Source organism: Phalacrocorax carbo, chromosome 7, assembly GCF_963921805.1.
Source record: "Phalacrocorax carbo chromosome 7, bPhaCar2.1, whole genome shotgun sequence".
In the NCBI taxonomy this organism is placed as follows: domain Eukaryota; kingdom Metazoa; phylum Chordata; class Aves; order Suliformes; family Phalacrocoracidae; genus Phalacrocorax; species Phalacrocorax carbo.
Window position 1 is genome coordinate 22,717,678 of NC_087519.1, and position 21,687 is coordinate 22,739,364.

Below are 21,687 nucleotides of genomic sequence, written 5' to 3' on the forward strand. Positions count from 1 at the left end.
TCCAAAGCCCACCAGCATCACAGGTTACAACACAGTGTGCTGGAGCCTGGAGACCCCAGGGAGGGGATGGAGGGTGAAGATGGTCACAGCTGCACAAGCACCCACCTCTACTCCTAGCATCCCAGCCTTGCCGGAGCCGCGCCATCCTCCACCACCCACCCAACCACAGGCTTTGAGAGGCAAACCAGCCAGGACTGCTGGCAAGGACCTCTGGAATGAGATTTCCAGCCTTCCTGACACTCTTCAGTCTTTCCCAGACTTGCCTCCTGCTCCTGGCAAGCTCAGCTGATTCCCTTTCCATGCATACATCCCCCAGGCTCGGCATCTCTCTGTAAGGTCCCTTTTAACATACCCTTTGCTCTTCTTTAGGGGTTGCCCTGCCCAGTTTATATTTTTTTCTAAAACAAGTTCTGCTTTGTAAAAGCACATGGGAAGGAGGTTTCAGACTTTCCACTGAAGCTGGCTTTTTTCTCTACCTGTGCTGCCCTAAAACTGTAATTCAAACAACTTTAATTGTACATTATTTTCTTTCTGAATTGCCCCTATGGATAATTTATCTTCTTTTAGTGCAGCTGTAAGGAGTACAATCTTATCTTTTAGCTCCAGCAATGCTGACAGTTTCCTATCTTCTGATGCCTCTGCGTCTTACTATGTTGGGGCTTTTTTATATAGATGATTAAAGCAAAATTGCCTTTTTCTACAATTTTACTGCAATTTAACCCAGAAATACGCAAAGAACCATAGTAATCTTGCACAATGCTCATCTGCTCACTGCTATGAAAGTCCTCACCGCTCAAGTCTGGAGCATCCCTAATTCTGTACAAGCCATAAAGTTTGCCATTAATTAAACCTCCCCTATTGACACTCCTCTGAGCTTTTGTAGGTGAGATACTGAAAATATTCAGCTGAGCCCACATTCACTCCTATTCCCTATTGTTCATTTTTCCTATTGATAAAAAAAAATCTTCTACTCAGAAATTACTTTTCTTTTAGCATTTCCATCCAGAAACTTTTCCTATCCCTCTCCACCGCAGCTTCCTCAGTAGCTTTTGTTTCTCAAAGATACAAAACATTCAAAGCCCAAACATTATCTCCAACAAGCAGCCTAAAACTACCATGAGAAACCCCTGATTCTCCCCATTTATCTGATTTCCAGTCCTTTGCAGGGCATGGCACTGACCAACACAGCCCCAGCCCTGAATCCTGTTCTTGAGCATTATAAACAGATACTTTACTCCAGTTCCCTTAGGGACTTTGGCTATCCCCAGTTACCTGGGAGGTAGCTTCTGGATCTGGATTGTGCATCAAATGTGAGTTTCTATAATGTTTTCAGCTGCTCATACATCATACCTACTTTTCTATCTCTCAGGGAGGGGCAGCCAAATGTGTTCAGAAAGCATTCTTTTTCATTGCCCCAGTGATATCTTGGAGTATCACCAGGTGAATCCACGCCTGCTGGGATGGGGACCCCAAGCTCCCACCTTCAGGGAAAGGGGCACAAGGGGACCCTTGCAGCACACAGTGGGTCCATAGGCAGTAATATTGAGGGCACAGTTGGCAAAACACAAAACAGACCCAGCAAATCCCCTCTGCCTGCCAGGAAGGGACATGCAAATCCCTATTTCAGGCACCAACACATTCCTCCTCATTGCTCAGGCAAAAAGTTAAGTTCAAGGAATAGCTCCTGTCTCAGGCACAAGGGTCGAGGCTACTGACAGCCCCCCCCCCCCGCCCTCACACCAAGGGATGTCCATACAGAAGAAAAGCTAGCCTTTGAAAGGCAACAGACCCACCACCTTCCCCAAGAGAAACTGCAGTGGGATTGAACCAAGAGACAGAGATGACCACAGCACAGGCAGGGACTTCACAAACATGGAGCATTCTGCAGGATCAAAGCATCCTTAGGGAAGATGCCTGGGTTGGGGGTCCATCCAGGAACAACAAGACAGAAGTTAGGTATTACCTAACAAGAGACATCTAGACCCTATCCCAGAAAGGCCCCTCTAGGAGACCAGGACAGTATCACCCACACTCCAACTCACATCAAGAGTAATACCCTGGCTCTGAGTTTATATGGGGCTCCTGGAGCAATGGGCAGAGGGTATGTGGGTGGGGGTCCCAGGTGAGGCTGCTCAAGGCCATTAAAACCTATTAGTGCCCTCAGGGCTGGACCCAATTCTTTCTCATGACTGGTATTTTTTTTTAGTTGTCATACTCTCAAGGGAGAAGGGAGGCTCAGGTTTCATTGAATCACTTCTATTAAACTGTTGCACCACTGGCTAAAATAAACACGCTACAGGCCAGCACAGACAGCCCCATCTCAGAAAGCCTGACCAGAGGAAGCCGAGAGAGACATTAAGGCTAGAAAAAAGCACACGTCTAATCTGACCTGCATCACACAGGATTGGGAAAATAGGTTGAGCTAAGCTAATTGTATTTACTCTACTGTAAAGGCCAGCTAATACCTTTAATTTTGATTCAGCTGGTAAAGGCTGACCTGTAGGGGATGCCAAAAATAAGTGTCATGTACGATGTGATAACTAGCACAAATGATACATGCAGTCCACCGCTGCCCACCATCATGAGCAATCTGTACTGCCATGAGCTCTTATTTGTCAGCTCAGTAATGAACTCCTGGCTGGGCTGTATCCTCTGTTGTCCCCACAGTGATCCAAGCCTGGTCATCTTCATTTCATTTTAATCATCAGCATTTAGTCAAACGTATCGGCGTTTCTGCCTGGTTGGCTGCATGTGGCTGGGACCCAGGGGGAGGCAGCAAGAGGACTGTGGTCGATGCAAAGCCATGATAGCACAGTTGTCATTGACGTTTGGGTCACTGGGCTGCCTCCAGCCTCCTGAAACCAGGCCTGAGCACCCCCACAGCGATGCCTGTATGTGGGTGCATAGGAAGCGATGCACATCATGGGGGAGCTGGGACTGGGAACCATGAGCCCCAGGAGGGAAGGGCAAACAGCCAGGGTGATATAGCCAAATACAGCCCTGATGAGGAGATGAGGGACCACATAGCTCACTGAGGTGTTCCTTGATGTAAAAAAAAAGTGTGCAGCACTTTGGGGATGGCACAAGCTCTTCTACCTGTTGAGCAATCTATGCCTGCAGGCTAGGTGACAAGTCCTGGGGGCACTAATGGCCCTGAGCAGCCACACCTGCCCATGGGCTTGGGAACCCATTTAAGCTCAGCCCAGGGCCCTCAGTCCTTGTTTGAGCTCTGTTCCTACAGTGCTGGTTTTAAGTTCAACCCCAGCTACTTATACCTGACTATAGGCCCTGTTGACCTGAATCCTGATCCAGACTGATTTACCAGCTTGAACTTAGGTCTGTGTTCTCACCTTGGACCTGCCTGGGGATCACCTGACTATGTCTGACCCTGGTTGCCCTCACCAGGATCAATCCTGACCTGATTTCTCACCTTGATCACAAGCCTACCTTATTGCTGTAATGTGCCTGACGACTGGGACTCTGGGCTGCCTCCTTCCTATTCTCAGGTACCTTGGGGCTGGTCCTTCCCCACCAGCCATGGTGCCCTCCCTTGCTTCTCCATCCCCTAGGTAGCAGTGCCTTTGCTGCTCCCTGGCACAACACCCCTGCTTGCTGTGGCCACCCCACACAGGACACAGAGATGCCCCTGCATGCCACCAAAAGAGCCCATTTCCCTGCTCCTCCACCTCTTCAAGGAGAGGAAGCTAAACCGTAGCTGCAGGCATTGCCCAGCCTGGCTTGCACTCACCCTGAGCAAGCCCTGTGCTAATCGATGGGTGCCACCTACTTCTGACGCCATCATCCACAACTTCACCTTTTCATCATGCGAATTGCTCCAGATGTTCAGGTTTTTCCCCTGTGCCATCTCAGAGGCCTCTCACTGGCACCCACAGCCTGCAAGAGGATGTATCCTGCCCATGGCTGGATAGAGCTGCTCCAAATGAGAGCAGGAAGATAACATTATCCCTTTCCTTGGGATAATGAGGTCAGGGAACAGCTCTTGTGTGTCTGTAACTGGAAAGTAAGCTATTGGACCTAAAAATTCCCTAAAAAAATTGGGTGGAGAAAAACATTAATGCATGGCTGAGCTAGATGAAATATTTGCAATTGACAAAAATAACTTTGGGGTTGGGGCAGAGAGAGCAGGGAAAAAGCACTTTCATTTTGGTCCTTCTTGCTCCTTTTCCACAGAAAATAAGGTTAGACAAACTTCAGATTTTTGTCCTAATAAAGATGAAATCAAATATGCTGATATTTCTCTTCTGACTCTTTGATTACACTGCAAATCATTCTGACCAAAATTACCCTGTTACAATGTTCGTTTTACATGAAAAGGCATTTCTTCTCAGAGGAAAAAAAAAAACCAAACCACTTAAAACATTCTGACCAGTTCTGACAGGAACATTTGAACATGTAGAAGAATGGAAGATTGCTCAAAATAACTAAACTGCCATCACCCAGTGGGATTGGCATGTGTAAAGCCAACTTTCTGCAAAATAAGAAAGCACATCTATATGAAAAGCACTACCCTAGGGGCTCTCCTCTCTTTTTTTCAGAAAGTCTGCTTTTCTATTATTTTATGAGCTTTTCCTTTGCCTCTCATTCCTCAGAGCACTACTTCTTTTTCAGTTAAATCTTTCTCTGGCTATTTAGGACAAAAGCTTGTAAGGAGTTCCCTGTGCAACACACCCCTGTCTGTAAGAGCCAGAGAGCCTTTCTGGTGACTCACTGGGATGGGTGTCACCTCTGGGTGGCTCCATTCTGTTATCTGATTAGGTTAATGGTGTTCCCTGCCTGTCATTGTGCCTTTGGCAACATTAATATACATCAATTATATGTATAACCCAAAGGCAGAGCTACTTTTTGGGATGCATTACCTCCAGCAGTACTGCTCACTGCAGAGCTGCACACCTCTGCCACACTGCAGGGCAGGTGATGACCGCTGAGGGCCAGCAGCCAGAGTTTGAAGCTGGCTGGCCTTATATAATGTATATACGCACACACACATGTATTGCACTGTGTTTGCTCATTTATCTTCACACGCACCCCCACACCCCCACTCTCCACCCCACCCCACACAAAAGAAACACGGCATGTTATCTTGATAGTGCACTTAACAATTCAGTCTGGTTTGCCAGTACACTGCATGTGTCTGTCTGTATACAAGCTGATTTGAGCCTGTTGGCTATGGATCTGTGTTCTTCCCTAGCGTGTCACCCTCAAAGTATTAACCGATGTTATTCAGTGTTTCTTAGCCCTGAGAACAGCTGAGTTTCACTGCTAGACATCAGTGTTTCATGCTCTACCCTACATTTTCAACTTGCCAATAAGAGATTCAAAAGAAGGTGACAACAAGTGAGAATTCTAGAGGCAAAGCTTTCTTCAAGTGCCAAAGAGTATCAATAAATGCATCAGAATAACAGGAATCTCTTAAACATTTCCAGTTGCGAGAAGACAGGCTCAGAGATTATACAGGAAAAAAGGGATTATGCCTCTTCGCTGTTCTGCACCGTGAGAAGAACTGAAAGTCTTTTCTGAATTTGCTGCTGATTATGGGGTTCTTAATTCCTCTTTGCTTGTTTCGAATTTGATTTTAAATTTGAATGAAATAGAAAGATTTTCTGTTCTGCTTTTGCTGAAGTCCCAATGAATAATGACATAATAATCAAAACTGAGCCATCCCAGGTGAAAAGAAATCGGGCCTTGACTGAAGGGAAAGTGCAGGGATTTTGAATTACTGTATTTGTAAACTTTGATATGTCTGAGTTACGGCTGCCACTCACGAGGTGAGGAATCACCATACCCACAGAAGCACCCTACACAAGACCCAATCTGCCTTTGTAAGAAAACCCTTTCCTCACTATCAAGCCACTGCGTTGAATAAAGTGCTAGCAAATCCTATTTTTCTCTGCAACTCCACTATAAGAGCAGCCTGTTGTAAGAGGATATACTCCTCCATGGTAGAACAACAGGTTTTTACCCTATACTAGCCATGGCTGGATACAACAGTATGGCAGGAATGGGTCCTGCTATATGTATTAGAGTTCTGTAGGAACCTTGTTTATGTCCCCCCAAAAGACTATTGAAGGCAACAGCAAGCTTCAGATCAGGTCCATCAAAACAGTCTTCTTCTGGCTATGGCTGTCCTCTGCTTTGCTTTCTTGCTTTGTCTGGTCACAACACCTCTGTATCAACCACAAACCCACAGGTTAGCTCAGTCTGTGCAACACCATTGTTAACTGCCCTGGGTAACCACAAGAGCCTTTGAGGAAAACTCTGGCAGCCACGGCTCTGCACTCCCTGCAGACGGGTGCACCGGGGTGAAAACAGCGGTAGGCATAGCAGCATGTCCCAGGGTTGGCCCCAGGACGGAGCCAGAGGAATGTGACCATGAGGGATGAGTTATGCAACTGTGGGGAGAAGATCTAGCAAACAACAGTGTGCTGAGCTGGTTACGGGAGGGGAGAAGCGGGGAGGGAAGCCTTCTGCTAACTTCTTCCCAGGCCTCTGGCAGCATGAGTCACTGTGAGCTGCCATGGTTACGAAACAAGTATTACTGTGCAGATACAAACCATGCTCAGAGGCAAGTACATTGCTAACTAGTTCCAAACTTGGAAAACAGTTGAGGGTAGGTAAGGCCTAATACTGAGTGGGTGTTTGCAAGAAGGAGTTACAGCAAAATCCTCTGGAGCTAATATTCAGCAGGCAAAACAGCTTGCCAAGAGCAGAAAGGAGGACACTGCTGTGTGAAACCTTGATTTCTGGATCTTTTTGCCTATGCCTTCCAGTTTGCAAGGGCTACTGTCTGAACTGTTCCACAGAGAGGGAAAAAGAGGATGTTTCTGCACCATAGCAAGAAAACAAATGATTGTGTTCATGTTACAGATGGTTCAGCTAAGCTGGCACTAATAGCGAGTCATGGAAGTGTACCACGGAAATTCTCCAGCACAGGATGCACAGCACCGTGGAATATCCGATGCACATCAAATCTAGTGCCATGGCATCCTTGGAGAGTTAGAGGCAGCCAGGATTATGAACGGTACTACCGTATGCTTAAAGGTTTCTCACATGTGACCTCACCCCTGTGAAGCTGCAGTCCTTAAGCCCATGGTGATCCGACAATCATCATCAAAATCCTGAAGCCCTCGAGCAGCAATTTCATTGGCTTCAGGTGAGCAGCAGGGTTTTCATGAAAAAGGTGTGTCGGATCCTCCTTTCAGTCTTTGAGTAACACCACCAACAAAAGGACTCCGGAGTCTGTTTGCTAAGGATCAGCTGAGAATAACCTGGGGTGAAGGATGAGGGATGCAAAGTCAAGCGGCTGCTTTAAGGGAAGAAGGGAGCAAGGGTGTGACCTGTGCAGCCACGGCAGGCTGTGCCCTGGTCAAGCAAGCTCTTGCTGCTGCGGTAGAGTGGTGCAAGGAATTATGACTTGTTTGGAGGTTACCACCACAAAGCGAGCGGGTACTGCACCCACTCCCCCAGTCCATCACATTGTGGGTACACTGATGCCTGCAGAGATCTCTGGACTGGAAACAGAGGACTATGCAGGATGTAGAAAATCTGTTTTTGAAGGGTTTTCTGCTTTTTTTTCCTTTCTAGCATTCTTCTCTGCTAGTCCGTCCCGTGGTGTCCTGCAACTCTTGTATCTCCCCACTTTGGGTGTGTGTTTGAATGACGAGCTCGCATCCAGCAGCAGGCTCCAGCCATGAGATGACTCCATTTCCTGGAGTGTGTGGAAGATAACTTCCTGACACAGCTGGTAAGTGAGCCTACCAGGGGAGGTGCCTTGCTTGACCTGCTGTTTACAGAGAAGGACTGGTGGGAGATGTGGTGGTTGGAGGCTGTCCTGGGCTTAGTGACCATGATATGATTGAGTTTTCGATTCTTGGTGAAGTGAGCAGGGGGGGGTGTCAGCAAAACCACTACCATGGACTTCTGGAGGGCAGACTTTGGCCTGTTCAGGGGGGCACTGTTGGGAGAGTCCCTTGGGAGGCAGCCCTGAAGGGCAAATAGGTCCAGGAAGGCTGGGCATTTTCAGGAAGGAAGTCTCAAAAGCACAGGAGCAGGCTGTCCCCATGTGCTATAAGACAAACTGGCAGGGAAGACAACCAGCCTGGCTGAACAGGGAACTTTTTCTGCAACACAGGAAGAAAAGGAAGGTTTACCAATTTTGGAAGAAGGGGCAGGCGACTCAAGAGTACAGGAATTTCATTAGGTCATGCAGAGAGAAAATTAGAAAGGCAAAAGCCCAGCTAGAACTCAATTTGGCCACTCTTGTAAGAGATAACAAAAAACGTTTTTACAAATACATTAACAACAAAAAGAGAGCCAAGGAGAATCTCCATCCTCTATTGGTTGTGAGAGGGAACGTTGCCACCGAGGATGAGGAGAAGGCTGAGGTACTTAATGCCTTCTTTGCCTCAGTCTTTAATAGTCAGACCAGTTATCCCCAGGGTATTCAGCCCCCTGAGCTGGAAGGCAGGGATGGAGAGCAGAATAAACTCCCCATAATCCAGGAGGAAGCAGTTTACAATGTGCTGAGCCACCTGGACACTCACAAGTCCATGGGGTTGGATGGGATCCACCTGAGAGTACTGAGGGATCTGGCAGAGGAGCTTGCCAAGACACTCTCCATCATTTATTAGCAGTCCTGGTTAAAAGGGGAGGTCCCAGACAACTAGAGGCTTGCCAATGTGATGCCCATTTACAAGAAGGGCAGGAAGGAGGTACCCTGACCTCAGTACCAGGGGAGATCATGGAGCAGTTCATCTTTAGTGAGCTCACCAGGCATGTGCAGGACAACCAGGGGATCAGGCCCAGCCAGCACGGGTTCATGAAAGGCAGGTCCTGCCTGACCAACCTGATCTCCTTCTATGACCAGGTGACCTGCCTAGTAGATGAGGGAAAGGCTGTGGATGTTGTCTACCCAGACTTTAGCAAAGCCTTTGATACTGTCTCCCACAGCATCCTCCTAGAGAAGCTGGTGGCTCATGGCTTGGATGGGTCTATTCTTTGCTGGGTCAAAAACTGAATGGATGGCTAAGCCCAGAGAGTTGTGGTGAACAGAGCTAAATCCAGTTGGCAGATGGTCACGAGCAGTATTCCCTAGGGCTCAGTTTTGGGGCCAGTCTTGTTTAATATCTTTATCAATAATCTAGATGAGGGGACTGAGTCCACCCTCAGTAAATTTGCAGATGACACCAAACTGAGTGGGAGTGTTTCTGGACCGGCTGGATCAATGGGATGAGGTCAACTGTATGATGTTTAACAAGGCCAAGTGCCAGGTCCAGCATTTGGGTCACAACAACCCCATTCAGTGTTACCAGCTTGGGGAAGAGTGGCTGGAAAGCTGCCTGGCAGAGAAGGACCTGGGGGTGTTGGTTGACAGCCGGCTGAATGTGAGCCAGCAGCGTGCCCAGGTGGCCAAGAAGGCCAGCACCATCCTTGCTTGTATCACGAATAGTGTGGCCAGCAGGAGTAGGGAGGTGATCGTGCCCCTGTACTCGGCCCTGGTGAGGCCACACCTCAAATATTGTGTTCAGTTTTGGGCCCCTCACTACAAGAGGGGCATTGAGGTGCTGCAGCGTGTCCAGAGGAGGGCAACAAAGCTGGTGAAGGCTCTGGAGAACAGGTCTTATGAGGAGCAGTTAAGGGAACGGGGGTTGTTTAGTCTGGAGAAGAGGAGGCTGAGGGGAGACCTTACTGCTCTCTGCAACTACCTGAAAGGAGGTTGTAGTGAGGTGGGTGTTGGTCTCTTCTCCCAAACTACTAGCAATAGGCTGAGAGGAAATGGCCTCAGGCTGTGTCAGGGGAGGTTTAGATTGGACATTAGGAAAAATTTCTTCAATGAGATAGTGGTTTAGGCATTGGACCAGGCTGCCCAGAGAGGTGGTGGAGTCACCATCCCTGGAGGTGTTCAAAAACCATGTAGACATGGCACTTCAGGGCATGGTTTAGGAGGCGTGGTTGTATTGGGTTGAGGGCTGGACTTGATGATCCTAGAAGTCTTTTCCAACCTTAATAATAATGATTCTATGATTGTATGAGGGAGAGCAGTCAGAAATCTGTCTTAAATAGCTACAGTGGGCTTACCATCAGCTGGGTCACCAGCGTGGTACAGGGCAACCAGAGCATGAAGAGTACGTCTGAGCCAGTATCAGTGTTTTACTGATGGGTAAATAAAACTTGCCCAAAGCTCATCAGCCAAACGTTGAGGTGGAACCACTGTGACTTTTTCAGGATGCTTGGCAGGTCTGGTAAACCAGAGCAAGATTCTGTGCTTTCTGCCCTCTACTCTGTCACTAACCTGTGGCAAACACCTTCAGTTGTTGCAACCTCAGTTTCCGACCTGTGCAACAAGGACAGAGCCCACCCTACACTTGAAAAAAAATCAACTGGTTTATTTCTTCATGTAAATGAGTAGTCTGATGTGCTGCTGGCAGTCTGTGGGTCCTAACCACGACCTGGCTTTGCCCCAGCCCTCAGGCAGACACGCTGAACAAGGCAACCCTTGTCCTAAGGAGGTTTCTCGACAACGTGACAGCATGTCTTGCTTTGTTACCTACTGCAAAATTTCATTTGGCAGGTTGTGTTTTTATAAAAAGAGCAGCATTTTCACTGAGAAAACTCCACACCGAAGCCTGCCAGGGGAAATGTGCTGGTAATCAGTGACTGGTAAACTCGTGTTAATTGGGGTGGATTTTGCATTCCTCTGACACCCCACAGAATGGCACATGAAACTCCTAAATCACCCCTGCAATTAAGACCTGTACCAAACTACTAGCTGTTGGCCTGTATCTGCTGGTATTTTGAGCCCATGTAGAGGTGCATCGCGCTCCTCAGGCTGCAGCTTTCCCGCCTGCTGTTTCCCCTGAGGGGACCGCAGCCTCAGGCGGGGACCGCAGCCTCAGGCGGGGACCGCAGCCTCAGGCGGGGACCGCAGCCTCAGGCGGGGACCGCAGCCTCAGGCGGGTATGAGGCCAGGACCGCCCACCGACACTTCCGTGCTCCAGGAAGGGAACAACCCGGGAGGAACGGCGGGAACATGGCGGAGGAGAAGGCAGAGTGGGCGGCGTGACACGTGACACCCCCCCACCCCACCCCGCGGGGTCCGCCCCCGTGAAATCTCGCGAGAGGTTGCCGCGGCGTCGTGAGAGGTGGTGCTGCGCTGCGGTAGGAGGAGGTCGGGGGAGAAGGACGGAGCCGGAGCCGCTTCGCTCCCGTCGCCTCCCGCCTCACCGCCGCCCCCTTCCTCCTCCTCGGCCGCGGACGGGAGGATGCCGCGCTCCGGACCGCTCCCTGCTGCCCTCTCGTTGCTGTTGGTGACGGCCGCGCTCTTGCCGGGACCCGCCGCGGCGCAGAACGGTGAGGGCGGCGGGGGGGGGGAGGCGGGGGCGCGTTGCTATGGGGCGGCTGGTTGCTATGGGGGGGCGGATACGGCGGGGGACGAGGGTTAAGTGGCAGGTGGGCTCCGTGGCTGCCCCCGGGAGGGGGGGCTGATCCCGGGTTGCGGGCGGGCGGGCGGGCGGGGGGGGCGGGACACGGGATACCCCGTGTTTTCGGCTCCCTCAGGGGAAGGGGGGACTGACAGGGCCGCTGCGGTTTCTTCCCGCCCCCATCCCCCCATCCCCAGCTTCTCCTGAGGCGTCTCGTGCTGTCGGTAAAATGGAACATCTCCTCCCGCCTACTAAACCTGCATCTGCCGGGCTGCCTTAAATAATTTATAATGCAATAAAACTGTAGTTCCTTAGCAACTAAAGAGGTCCTCTGATAGGAGCGTAGAAAGGAAAAAAAAAAATACACACACCCCTTTCTTGTAGGGTAGCATGAGCTAAATCTAGCGCGGCGTGCCTCCTCCCTGATGAGTTTGCAGCCAAGTGCCTGACAATTAGTGGCGGAACGAAGCGGGGCCAAGAAGGTGGCCTAACAGAGTGTGAACCTCCTGCTTGAAGGAAGGTCCTGTAGCACTTGTGAAAATGCTTGTCGTATCGGGCCGTCCAAAGGAGAGGGCGAGCCGTGAAGGCAGGTTTTATCCGCTCCAGAACTGCCTGAGCACAGTCTTTCTGGAGCAGCTTTTTATGCAGCATCATGGTAAAACTAATGTCAGGGATGCTTTGGCCTGTAAACGCCGTGAAGGGCAGGGAGCTTGGCTCGTAAGAGACTCAGGTTTATGTGCATGGGGAAAATTTACCCACAAGGAAGGGATGCATTACTGGTATACTAATCCTACGCAGCATTCTTTCTCTCTCGTTTCTTTCTGCTCTGCAGATACTACTCAGTCCTAGCATTTTCGTTCCATTGAGGTGAATTTTGCCCTGCTTCAGCTTTGTTGGCTCTTTGCTCTAGGATAAACATTGAGGCTTTCAGCATATTTGACAAAGATAGGAGAGATGTAGATGAAAGAAATAATGTCCTGAAGATTCCACATCAGAATCACTGCCTTAGTATGTGCAGATTTCCCAGTCTGAAACCAGAACTGATCCTTGTGTCTGTTAACTAAACAGGAGAAGCTTTGACATCCACACTATATGAGTGAAAACTGTAGGCTTTCTTCAATATGAGGGACTTTTTTGTGGATCCTAAAAGAGTCTGGGCAAATTCCACTGGAGTTCAGTGGGAATTAGGGATCTGACTTCAGTGAGCTCCCAGGAACATTCCCGTTGGGCTGAGTTGTGGATAGTCTGTTTCTCTGTTTCAGAGATGCTGTCTGCTTCCTGTGATAGTTGTGCCATCTGAGCATCACCTTGGCAAGCTTAGTCTGCCTGTGCTGTGTTTCCCTTGTATTTGGGTGAAGTGAGGTGAGCAGGCTTCTGACATGCAAGTTCGTGTGCCTGAAGCTGTTCCTGTGCAGAGTTAGCAGGCAAGGTGTCAAATGCTGGCAGCTGGTATAACAATTCAAAATAGCTGGTTGTTAGGCAGCGCAAACATTTAGTGTTTGACAGTAGTTATGTGTCTGGAGGTCAACAATGAAATAAATTTTGAGGATAGATGGAAGGCTTTTTTTTCTGTGTCTTAATCATGGCTTCCATTCCTGACATGAAGCCAACCAAGCAGTAGCAGATCTTGGCATAAGGTAAGACTGCAGACTCCAGGTGTGTCCTGAAAGCTCAGTTTTTATTGGTTAATGAGAGTCATCCAAGCAATTAGATGGCAAGGGAGATTCTGAGTGTCTGCTGCTGCAGGAGTTCACACAGGTGAGTGAAAACCTACTTGGAAAGGAGTAGAACGCTTTCAAGCCAAGTGAAAGGTGGAGGTCCTTCTAAGGTTCATGGATTTTTACCCCAATTTGAATGCTGTTGTAATAGGGGGAAACAGATTTAAAGATTATAGGCCCTGCTGTAGAGGAACTGTTTTCTTGCAGCAAATAATAGCCAATGAGATGCTTAATGAAACAGAAAAATTCTTCTTTTTCTTTGGCATGAAAAATAGGTACAGCCATTTCCTGAGTTGTCTATACTCCCTGTAAGTCATTAGAAAAATGCTGTTGTGGTTTCAACAGGCATGTGCAAGTACTTCAGTGACAACTCCTTTAAAAACAAAACATATCTAACACACGGGTGTGTGCTTTGAAGGTATATGGAAGGATCCCAAAGTGTATATGCAAGAATTGCATTACTTATTACTGGTATGGAGCCATCACTTACTGAAAGGTGATAGTCCAAGAGCTGTTGGGATGTACAGTAACACCATGTGAGTTTAGGGTGATAAAGGAATGCTAATGTAGGTGTTGAAACTGCAGGGCAGGTCACCACTCAGCTGGCACAGAAGATGCCCAATGGAGTCCTGAGTGTCTGTGGGAAGCAGCCTTTTTTCTGCTTCTGACAGGAGATCACTGTGATTTTTACAGAATTAATGTGATTCAGAATATTTTGAATCAGACTCTCCTATGGATTTAAGCTTACTAAAACTGGAAGTAGGTTTTTGACACCTGTATGGATTATTTATAAAGCTCTTTTATAAACACCCAAAGATCACAATAAAATTTGCATGTCAGAAATTTACCTTTTCCTGAATATTCTTTTGAGAAACTTGTCAGGTTCTTCAAGGCTATGTTTCTGATGCATGCTAGCACATCACTTGTACCCAGAGCATAGTTGAGATGAAGTGGCAGAAACGGGGGTTAGAAGAGAGATGAGGAAGCATGATGAGAAACAGCTGGAAAAAGCCAGTCTGTTAAGATCTGTGTTAAACCTGTAGTTTCCAAATGGTATTTGTTGGAAAATCACTTGAGTGCTTGAAAACAGACAGCATCCTCCGTATGGAACGGTGCTTGACTTGCTGTATGGTGATGATTAATGTACCTTTTCCAGATGCTGTTTTTTATCCTTTGCAATATCTCTGTGTCTCTAGCTGCTTGTTTAAAAATAAAGACTTCAGTGTACTAATACTTTTACTTGAGAGTGTTTGGATTTAAAGGAGCGTGGCTGTGTTTTTACTGTTGTCTAAAACAGATGCTTGGGCGGCCCCCATGAAATTTGCCGTGTTTCTTCAACACATCAACATGTGAATTGAATTGCTAGCAACTTTTCAAGGTCTTCCCTTTTCAGAGCTTTGGTCTGGTGGAATGCACTTAAAACCAGACTTTATCTTGTGTTGTGTAGAGGAGGGAATTCTTAAACATCGTATTCTTAAAACTGAATGCTAACTTCATAAATTTGCTTGGGTTATTCAAAGCTAGATGTAAGTGGAAGTAAAACCAAATTAAGTTAGGTGGTACTTGTTCAGATCTGCCCTCTTCATCCTCTACTTGAATGAGAAGGAACTAACAAGTTGGCTAAAAACAGAACATGGCTTTTCTCTTGGCAGAAACCAGTATAGAAATGACCATAACATCAGGAAAGAGTAGCTTCTTAAAATGAATTTCTTCTTAAAAGAGCAAGTGAGAAAACCTTCCTTTTATCCCTGTAGGGCTGTTCCTGACTACTGATTCTCATCCATTTTGCACTGATTGTATTCTGATGTGACTTTAATGATCCCCAGATAAAACTAAGAGACAGTTTTTCATACAGTATTTATGGAGCGTGAGTGTGGACTGAGCATAGAGGAAAATGTTCAAAGTTCTGTTCTCTTTCCCACCATTTCTGTTTTCCTTCCTCCAACTCCTGTATAGGAAACCTAAATACAAGCAACATGACTAACGTGTGTATGCTTGAAAACTGCACCGAATTCTGATAGATCTTGGCTACCAGGTAAAGAGGCTAGTACTGACATTTCAAACAATAGTTTTAATGTTGAGAAACAGCTCAAAGCAGGGGCTCCGTGGAACTGCTTTTCAATGATGAAATATGCTGAGAGCTTAGCTGTCCTTACAACATACTACTTCTTGTTAAATGCATTAATAAGGTGCATTCTCCCGTCACAATGAGCTGTTTCTTTTGCTTTAAGTACTACTTAGAGGAGGCAATTGTAAAAACTTGCATTGTAAAGGACAATGCTAGCCTGTGATTCATCCTCGGGTTGTAAAGCCCAAAGCATGCAAACTCTTCAAGTGCTGGAGGTACTGCAGCTCCCACTGATGAACCTGTTAAGATTGAAAGTTAGATAAGCTGTTTCTGCTGATCTATTAGCTGGAAAGTTCTGCAAATCTAACCTAAACCTGCTTTCCTGTCGTTTTAAGTTTTTTTTTTTTATTCTTTTTATCCGTGCAAATTTAGAGTGGGGAGGAGGTTGTTACTTTCTCATCAGCAGTTACTTTCAGTACTTCTTGGGGTTAATTGTCAGGGTCATTCTTGGTATGTTGCATTTTCCTGGCTGATGCTGGTGCTTTTCTGTGGATATTTTTCAGTCACGTTTTCTGGAATGTGATGTGTAAAACAGGACACACTTGCAGTTGGGACGAGACCAATGTTCAGTGGAGTGGAAGGATCACTTGATGTGTCTTGCATATGGTGTTCCCGTTTGCATCACAAGACAAATGGTTTCTTACAGTGATGCAGTTTTTGACTCGTGTCCAGTGAGATCCTTTATGGTGGTGAGATCTTACATTGCAGGACTGCTGCATTCCACTCCTTTACTGCCTAAACCAAGTAGTTCTTAGATGTGCTTATTAAGTGGTGGCTTACCTGCTTCTGATGTTTTCATTCAGTTGTCAAAAAGTACTATTTTATCTTCTCAAGCACCCACCCCTAATGTTTAGCTTGCTTTGGTTTTATCAGCTTAAAAGACCCTCTAGCCCACCATCGGTCTTATTCTCTTTTCCATCTACTTGTTCAGGTACTGTAGCTCATAAACACACACAGAGTACACCAAGCTACATTAATGAGATTTTATTTTTGGTTATGAGGCTCTTGTATAGGGCAGTATTAAAAGCTTTACTAAAATTAGGAAACCTGTGTCTGTTCTTTCTCCTCTGGGGTCACCTTGGGTTTTTATTAACTTTGTAGTAGGAGGTCAGATTGTCATGGGCAAGCTGTATCGAACCACAGGTAGGCGATACAGCTCTGTTCATCCTTCTCCCAGGCCCTTCTTCATTTTTGAGCATTTCCAAGCAGATTTCCTCATTTCTTCCTGGAGACTGAAGTTGGACTGACTGGTCTGTGATTCCACGGTCTTTCCATTTTAAACATAGGCACTGTTTGCCCCTTTTCCATTCATGCATCTTCTATAAGTACTGCAGCAGTTGAATTCAACCCAGCAGCTTGACACCCCCCAACTTTCCAAAGCAACCTCTAATCCGGTTATAGAGCTCTTCCCCAAGACAGTTTATTGCTATGATCATTCTGTGTTTTCTTGAACGGCACATATGATGGCAGGAGCTCCTTTCTGGGCTTTCTGCCCCCGCCGTTCACAGAAACCCACCAGTGGTTAAGGTGCTGTTCCTGCTGCTGGAGCCAGGGGCTGAATGTGCAGATTTAATCTCTTGGTACTGCACACAGATGCTTGAGGACAGCCTTTGTGTTTTCAGTCAAACTTCTTAAAACAAGCTCCTTATCTATATTTCATAACGATTGTAGTGACTTGTGATTTTTTTTTTTTAAGTTAATGCTAGAATATGAAACCTGAGTTGTATAAAGCTGGAGGAGGGAGAATGGCTGTTAAAACAACTCGGGAGTTACCAAAGCTCTGTATCAAACATAATATCCAGTTGATCAAATGGTGATAATTATCTGAAATGTTATTTGCATGCCTTTAGAAATCTTTCTTGATATGTTAACTTTATTTTCACTCCATAAGCTAAATGCTTTTTTGATGTCTTGTACTACATGGTCTTTTTTTGGTGTTGAAGGAGATTGAGTCTAAACTAAATATAATTCCAACCGGGATTGAACGTCTGTATTTGTCAAAACTTGTAAGTATTTATACCCTAGTAAGGTAACTACTGTAGACTTTCAAAAATTCATGACCTGTTGATAAGCTTGAAGATTACTTGGGCCATCCGTGTGGTCGAAGTCACCACTTACACACTGACGCAAACTCGTTCAAGAAAAAAGACTAACTTTTGAAGCTGTGAAGGGTTCTTCATCAGATCTTGTCAGAAGCAGTGGATCTCTGCTATAATTAAGAATGAGAAGGTTTTTGTGAGGAAGGTAGTGGTTTAGTTTGATTTTTTTTTTTCCCACTGTTCTTCAGAATGCAGTGGAAAACAGCACCATAATGTCAGTATAGTAATTTGGCTGTAGGAAGGTGTGTATATGTGGGAAAAACTGAACAGTCAGCTCTGAACCTGAAAAGCAGATGTTGAGTAAATATGACCCCAAATGGCACAAGGTTCAAGAGCTGTAGGATGGGAGAGCCTTTGCTTTTCTTAATGGCTTTGATGTTGAAGTGGGATAGGATGGCAGAGATCTCTACTTCGCAGTTGCTTTTGAAGGAGTGAGAAGGAGGCATGATGTCTGTCTTCCACTGGGGGTGTAGGTAGAACTTCAATGTGTAAGATGGAGTCTCAGGGGCACAATTTTTATATCAACTGTGTTAGCTTTTGATATATCAGAAAAAGCAGGGGCATTCTGAAAGAACAAATTTTCCAGATGAGGAGTGAAGTGCCCGAGACAGTAGGCGACTAGCTAAATGGATTTGCATTGTGAGACCTTTTTGTAGAAGAAAACTAGATGATAATGGCCTCTTCTCGTTTGAATAAAGAAAGAAAAAGTCTTAGGTTGGTCTAATATGTAAAGGTTTGTTTTACATTATGTGTTTTAAAACACCACATTAACGAATCTGTTAAGCCAAATGCTACTTAGTGTAGCTAAAGTAGTGTAGCTACTTCCCACGTTTTGTGAATTATTGCTAGGTTTGAGTGCACATAGGGATCGTGGTGGCTCTCCCTAGAGCTTGTGTGTTTGTTTGGAAACCTAAACTAAATGCATTTTCTGACAGGCATATTGAAGACATGAGAAAATAAGAGGAAGGGGAATATAATGGACTGCAAAAGTGGAAGTTGTGAAGAGATACAATCAGTCTAAAACTTCAGCAGTAGAAGTGGGTGAAAAAAATGAAAATTCTGGGAAGTTGATAAAACTGACACAATATTTTAAATAAAAAAAAAAAGAAAATGGAACTTAAATGCCTGGAAAAAAATTTTTACAAGAATTTTGGCAGTGTGTGGTAGGCTCTTGACAGACATCACGGCAGACCAGATTGAAATAATTTGGTGAAGGCATACAGCAGGAGTTTGAAAAACAGATGCTTGAGTGAGTTTTTAAAAAAACCTAGTAGATGCCATATTGACTGATCACTGCTGGATTTTTTTTTTGCTTTGTTAGAAAAGCTTTGTGGTAGTTAACTAGGATAATCTATCTACCGTAGCAGGTTCAATTTGTAAGCATAGAAGTATTTTAATTCCTATCGTGTTCATTGCTCCCAATAAGGAATTAAGTGATGCTAAGCCAGTTTAAATGCAGTTATAAGTGGGAGTTCAGCTGCACTGTTAGTCTTGTTAAATTAGTGCAAGTGTTGTAATGGTAAGAAGCCCCTGTCTTTCCATGATGCTAAACGTAGTATGTAATGACTGACGTAAGTGTTCAAAATATTATGTGATACCTTCTTGCTTGAGGAATATCTGTAATTAATATTACAGCCAGAGCTTAAAGGGGCAATGAAGATTGCTCCAGAGGTGGCTCTATGTGTTAGGATTGATTAGCTTGGAAAAGAAAGGAAGGTGCCTTGATACAGGATTTAAGATTGTGAAAGACATTATGGGAATTGGATACAGGTTTTGTTGTTGGTGGTTTTTTCATTTTTTTTTAAAAATCTCAGTACAGTAAAGGATAATTAACAGAACTGTAGTTGAGAAGGACAAAATAAATGCTGTGTGGGGATTACTTTGATCTGTGATACAGCTTTCCATGGCACGATGAAAGCTGGTCTCTTGTCTTGGGCACAAGACTGGCAAGATAGGCGAGCTACTGTGTGTGCAAGGATTAATATTTCCCCTGAATTATTGGTGAGGTGAGGGTAGCCTAGTGGTAAAAATCTGTAGTGTTACAGAAGATGAACCGATTTTAATTCCTGTTCGAGCAGGTTAGAATCACTGTTACCAGGAAGTAATGCAGGCTGCCAAGCAAAGAACTTAGAAGATACATCACATACAGTTTTGCAGTATGTTGTTGATCTTGTATTCTATATATCTTCAAGCAAGGACAGCAGATTTCCTTCTGTTGTACTTTTGATTGTTAATTTCTGCTTGAGGTATTCTAATGCGTATATACAGATAGTTTGCCTAAAGCAACTTTTTGCAAGGAACTTTATAATTTTGTCCTCTGTCCTTTGCTTTAAGCATCCAAGGTTGCAAGCAGCTGGCTCCCACTCACGTTTTGTGCTATTACGTATCTCTGTGATTCTTCTAGAAGTGTGATGACGTTAAATCACATTTTCGGGGTCTGGTTTGAAACGAGAAAAACTTACATCACAGTATTTAACTCAAAATACTTCTTAGTTCTGCATATCAAACTAGAAAATTTGTAAAAATTCTATTCTAAAAGCAAAATCTTTGCATACAGTTGCTTAGTTATTGAGGAGCTTTGCCGGAGAATCACTCTTCCAAAATTAAGATTTTTACAAGCAGACAAAACTCCTTTATCATAGTAAAATTTTGTAGTTGAGTCTCAAAAGTAAAGTGCATGCTGGGGTGTTGTGTAAGAGGAGGGATTCTAACTTCTGGATTCTCACTGGTGGGGATGCCTTAAGTTTGAGACCTCAGTAGATGTTGTCCTTTGCCACTTCAGACTGCCTACCCCATCCCACTAATTTTTACTCTGTGCAGTCCTGTGTAATCTTTATTTAGAAAGGAAGTGTTATAGCAGAAAAAGATGGAAAGCTCTTCTAATCAGGTGTGAGGGGGTTAAGAGGCTGATGTCAAAGCCAAGAATAAATGACATGGAGAAACTAACTAAATATAAGAGTGTGTGTGTATATATATATCAAGTCTGCTGAATTTAGTGTAGTAAGAAATAGGCTAACAGGGTATACAAATTGCAGTTTTAAGCCAGGTAGTCACCAAATAAGCAAACTTTTATTCTGAGCATGATGCATTATCCTGTGTTTCTTGAGTTTGTAGCTGAAGACTGTCAGGGTAGGGTCTGTCGGGCAGCTTAGTTTACACTTGTGATAGATTACCTTAATGACTCTAGGAAATAAATAGGAAGCTCAGAATTAGGAGGTATTCTTTTATTCATTGTCTACATATGGTAAAACAAGTTGTGCAGTAAACTTCTTCCTCCTGTCATGACTGCCAGGCTACATAAACAGTAAGTTCAGCAGTTAGTTGCTGTTGAGGCTTACTACTTTGCTGGAAGAGAATTGCCTTGGAAGTGATTTCACAATCCTGAAGCAGCTGAACATTGAGGTTTTGTGACTCAGAGCAGGTCTGCACCCAGTCTTTGGAAGTCTCTGGATAGGCTTTTCCATATATATGTTTATCGGTAAGCTAGGGCTTGCCTGGTCTGGCTTTTTTGTTTTTGTTTCCCTTTCCACATTTTCATGCTGGGGAAAAAAAGTCTGACAAAGTAAGCAGAGCCAGTACTGGCTGCTATGCTGTATATGACCTATCCGTTTATAAACAAGTGATTTTTATTTAACCTAATGGTAAAATCTAAGTACATCTTGGGCATACTGGAGGACTAGGTGCAGATACGTCCAAAGGGCAGGTGAAAGAACTGTCTTTGGCAGTTAGTTGAACAAATAGACATTTTAGTTATACTTGGAGAGCTTTTTCTTTTGTACAGTTGCTCTAAACCTGTTCTAAGCGAGGAATAAATTCAGGCTGTCGCTCCCTTTGTGCTTCCTTTCGCTTTAAGGAGTGGTATATTTGGTGCCTGTTAGGTCCCCATAATCTAGAAACTAACGCTGTCAGTTATTTCTGTCTTACTTCACTCAGGGTACCTGCCTTTTTGCTCTTAAAAGCTTTACCCCTTTGCGCAAGCCTGGGGATGGCCATTGGTCTCTGGTCTGGCACCAGTGTGTTCAGAACTGCCAAAAAATTCTACATTTCACATCTCTCCCTTCTGGATTTGGGATTGTTTCTACTGATGGCTGGCGCCCATCATGTAATGCTTTAGATTGTGTTCACCTTTGGATTCCCCCCACAATGTAAGTGCTGTCACCTCTGACTCTTGTATTTTTTAAAGTATTTGAGTTTTATCCTATTTGTACCAATTCTTTCTTTATGTTAAAAGGCTGGGAATGATGCTTCAGCACCTGGCTGTAATAATTCGGTACTGTGAAAAGTTTTCTACTTGTTGTCAAACA

The 21,687-nt window shown here is 45.2% G+C and overlaps 1 protein-coding gene across 1 annotated transcript in view; it reads left to right on the forward strand.

Moving 5' to 3' along the window:
• The first annotated feature begins 11,142 nt into the window (after positions 1-11,142).
• NPTN (neuroplastin) overlaps positions 11,143-21,687 on the forward strand; it is a 57,917-nt gene continuing 47,372 nt past the window's right edge. The window contains exon 1 of the mRNA XM_064456874.1: positions 11,143-11,367. Coding sequence (XP_064312944.1) covers positions 11,280-11,367 — 88 coding nt within the window. The 5' untranslated portion in view covers positions 11,143-11,279. The remainder of the gene's footprint in view (positions 11,368-21,687) is intronic.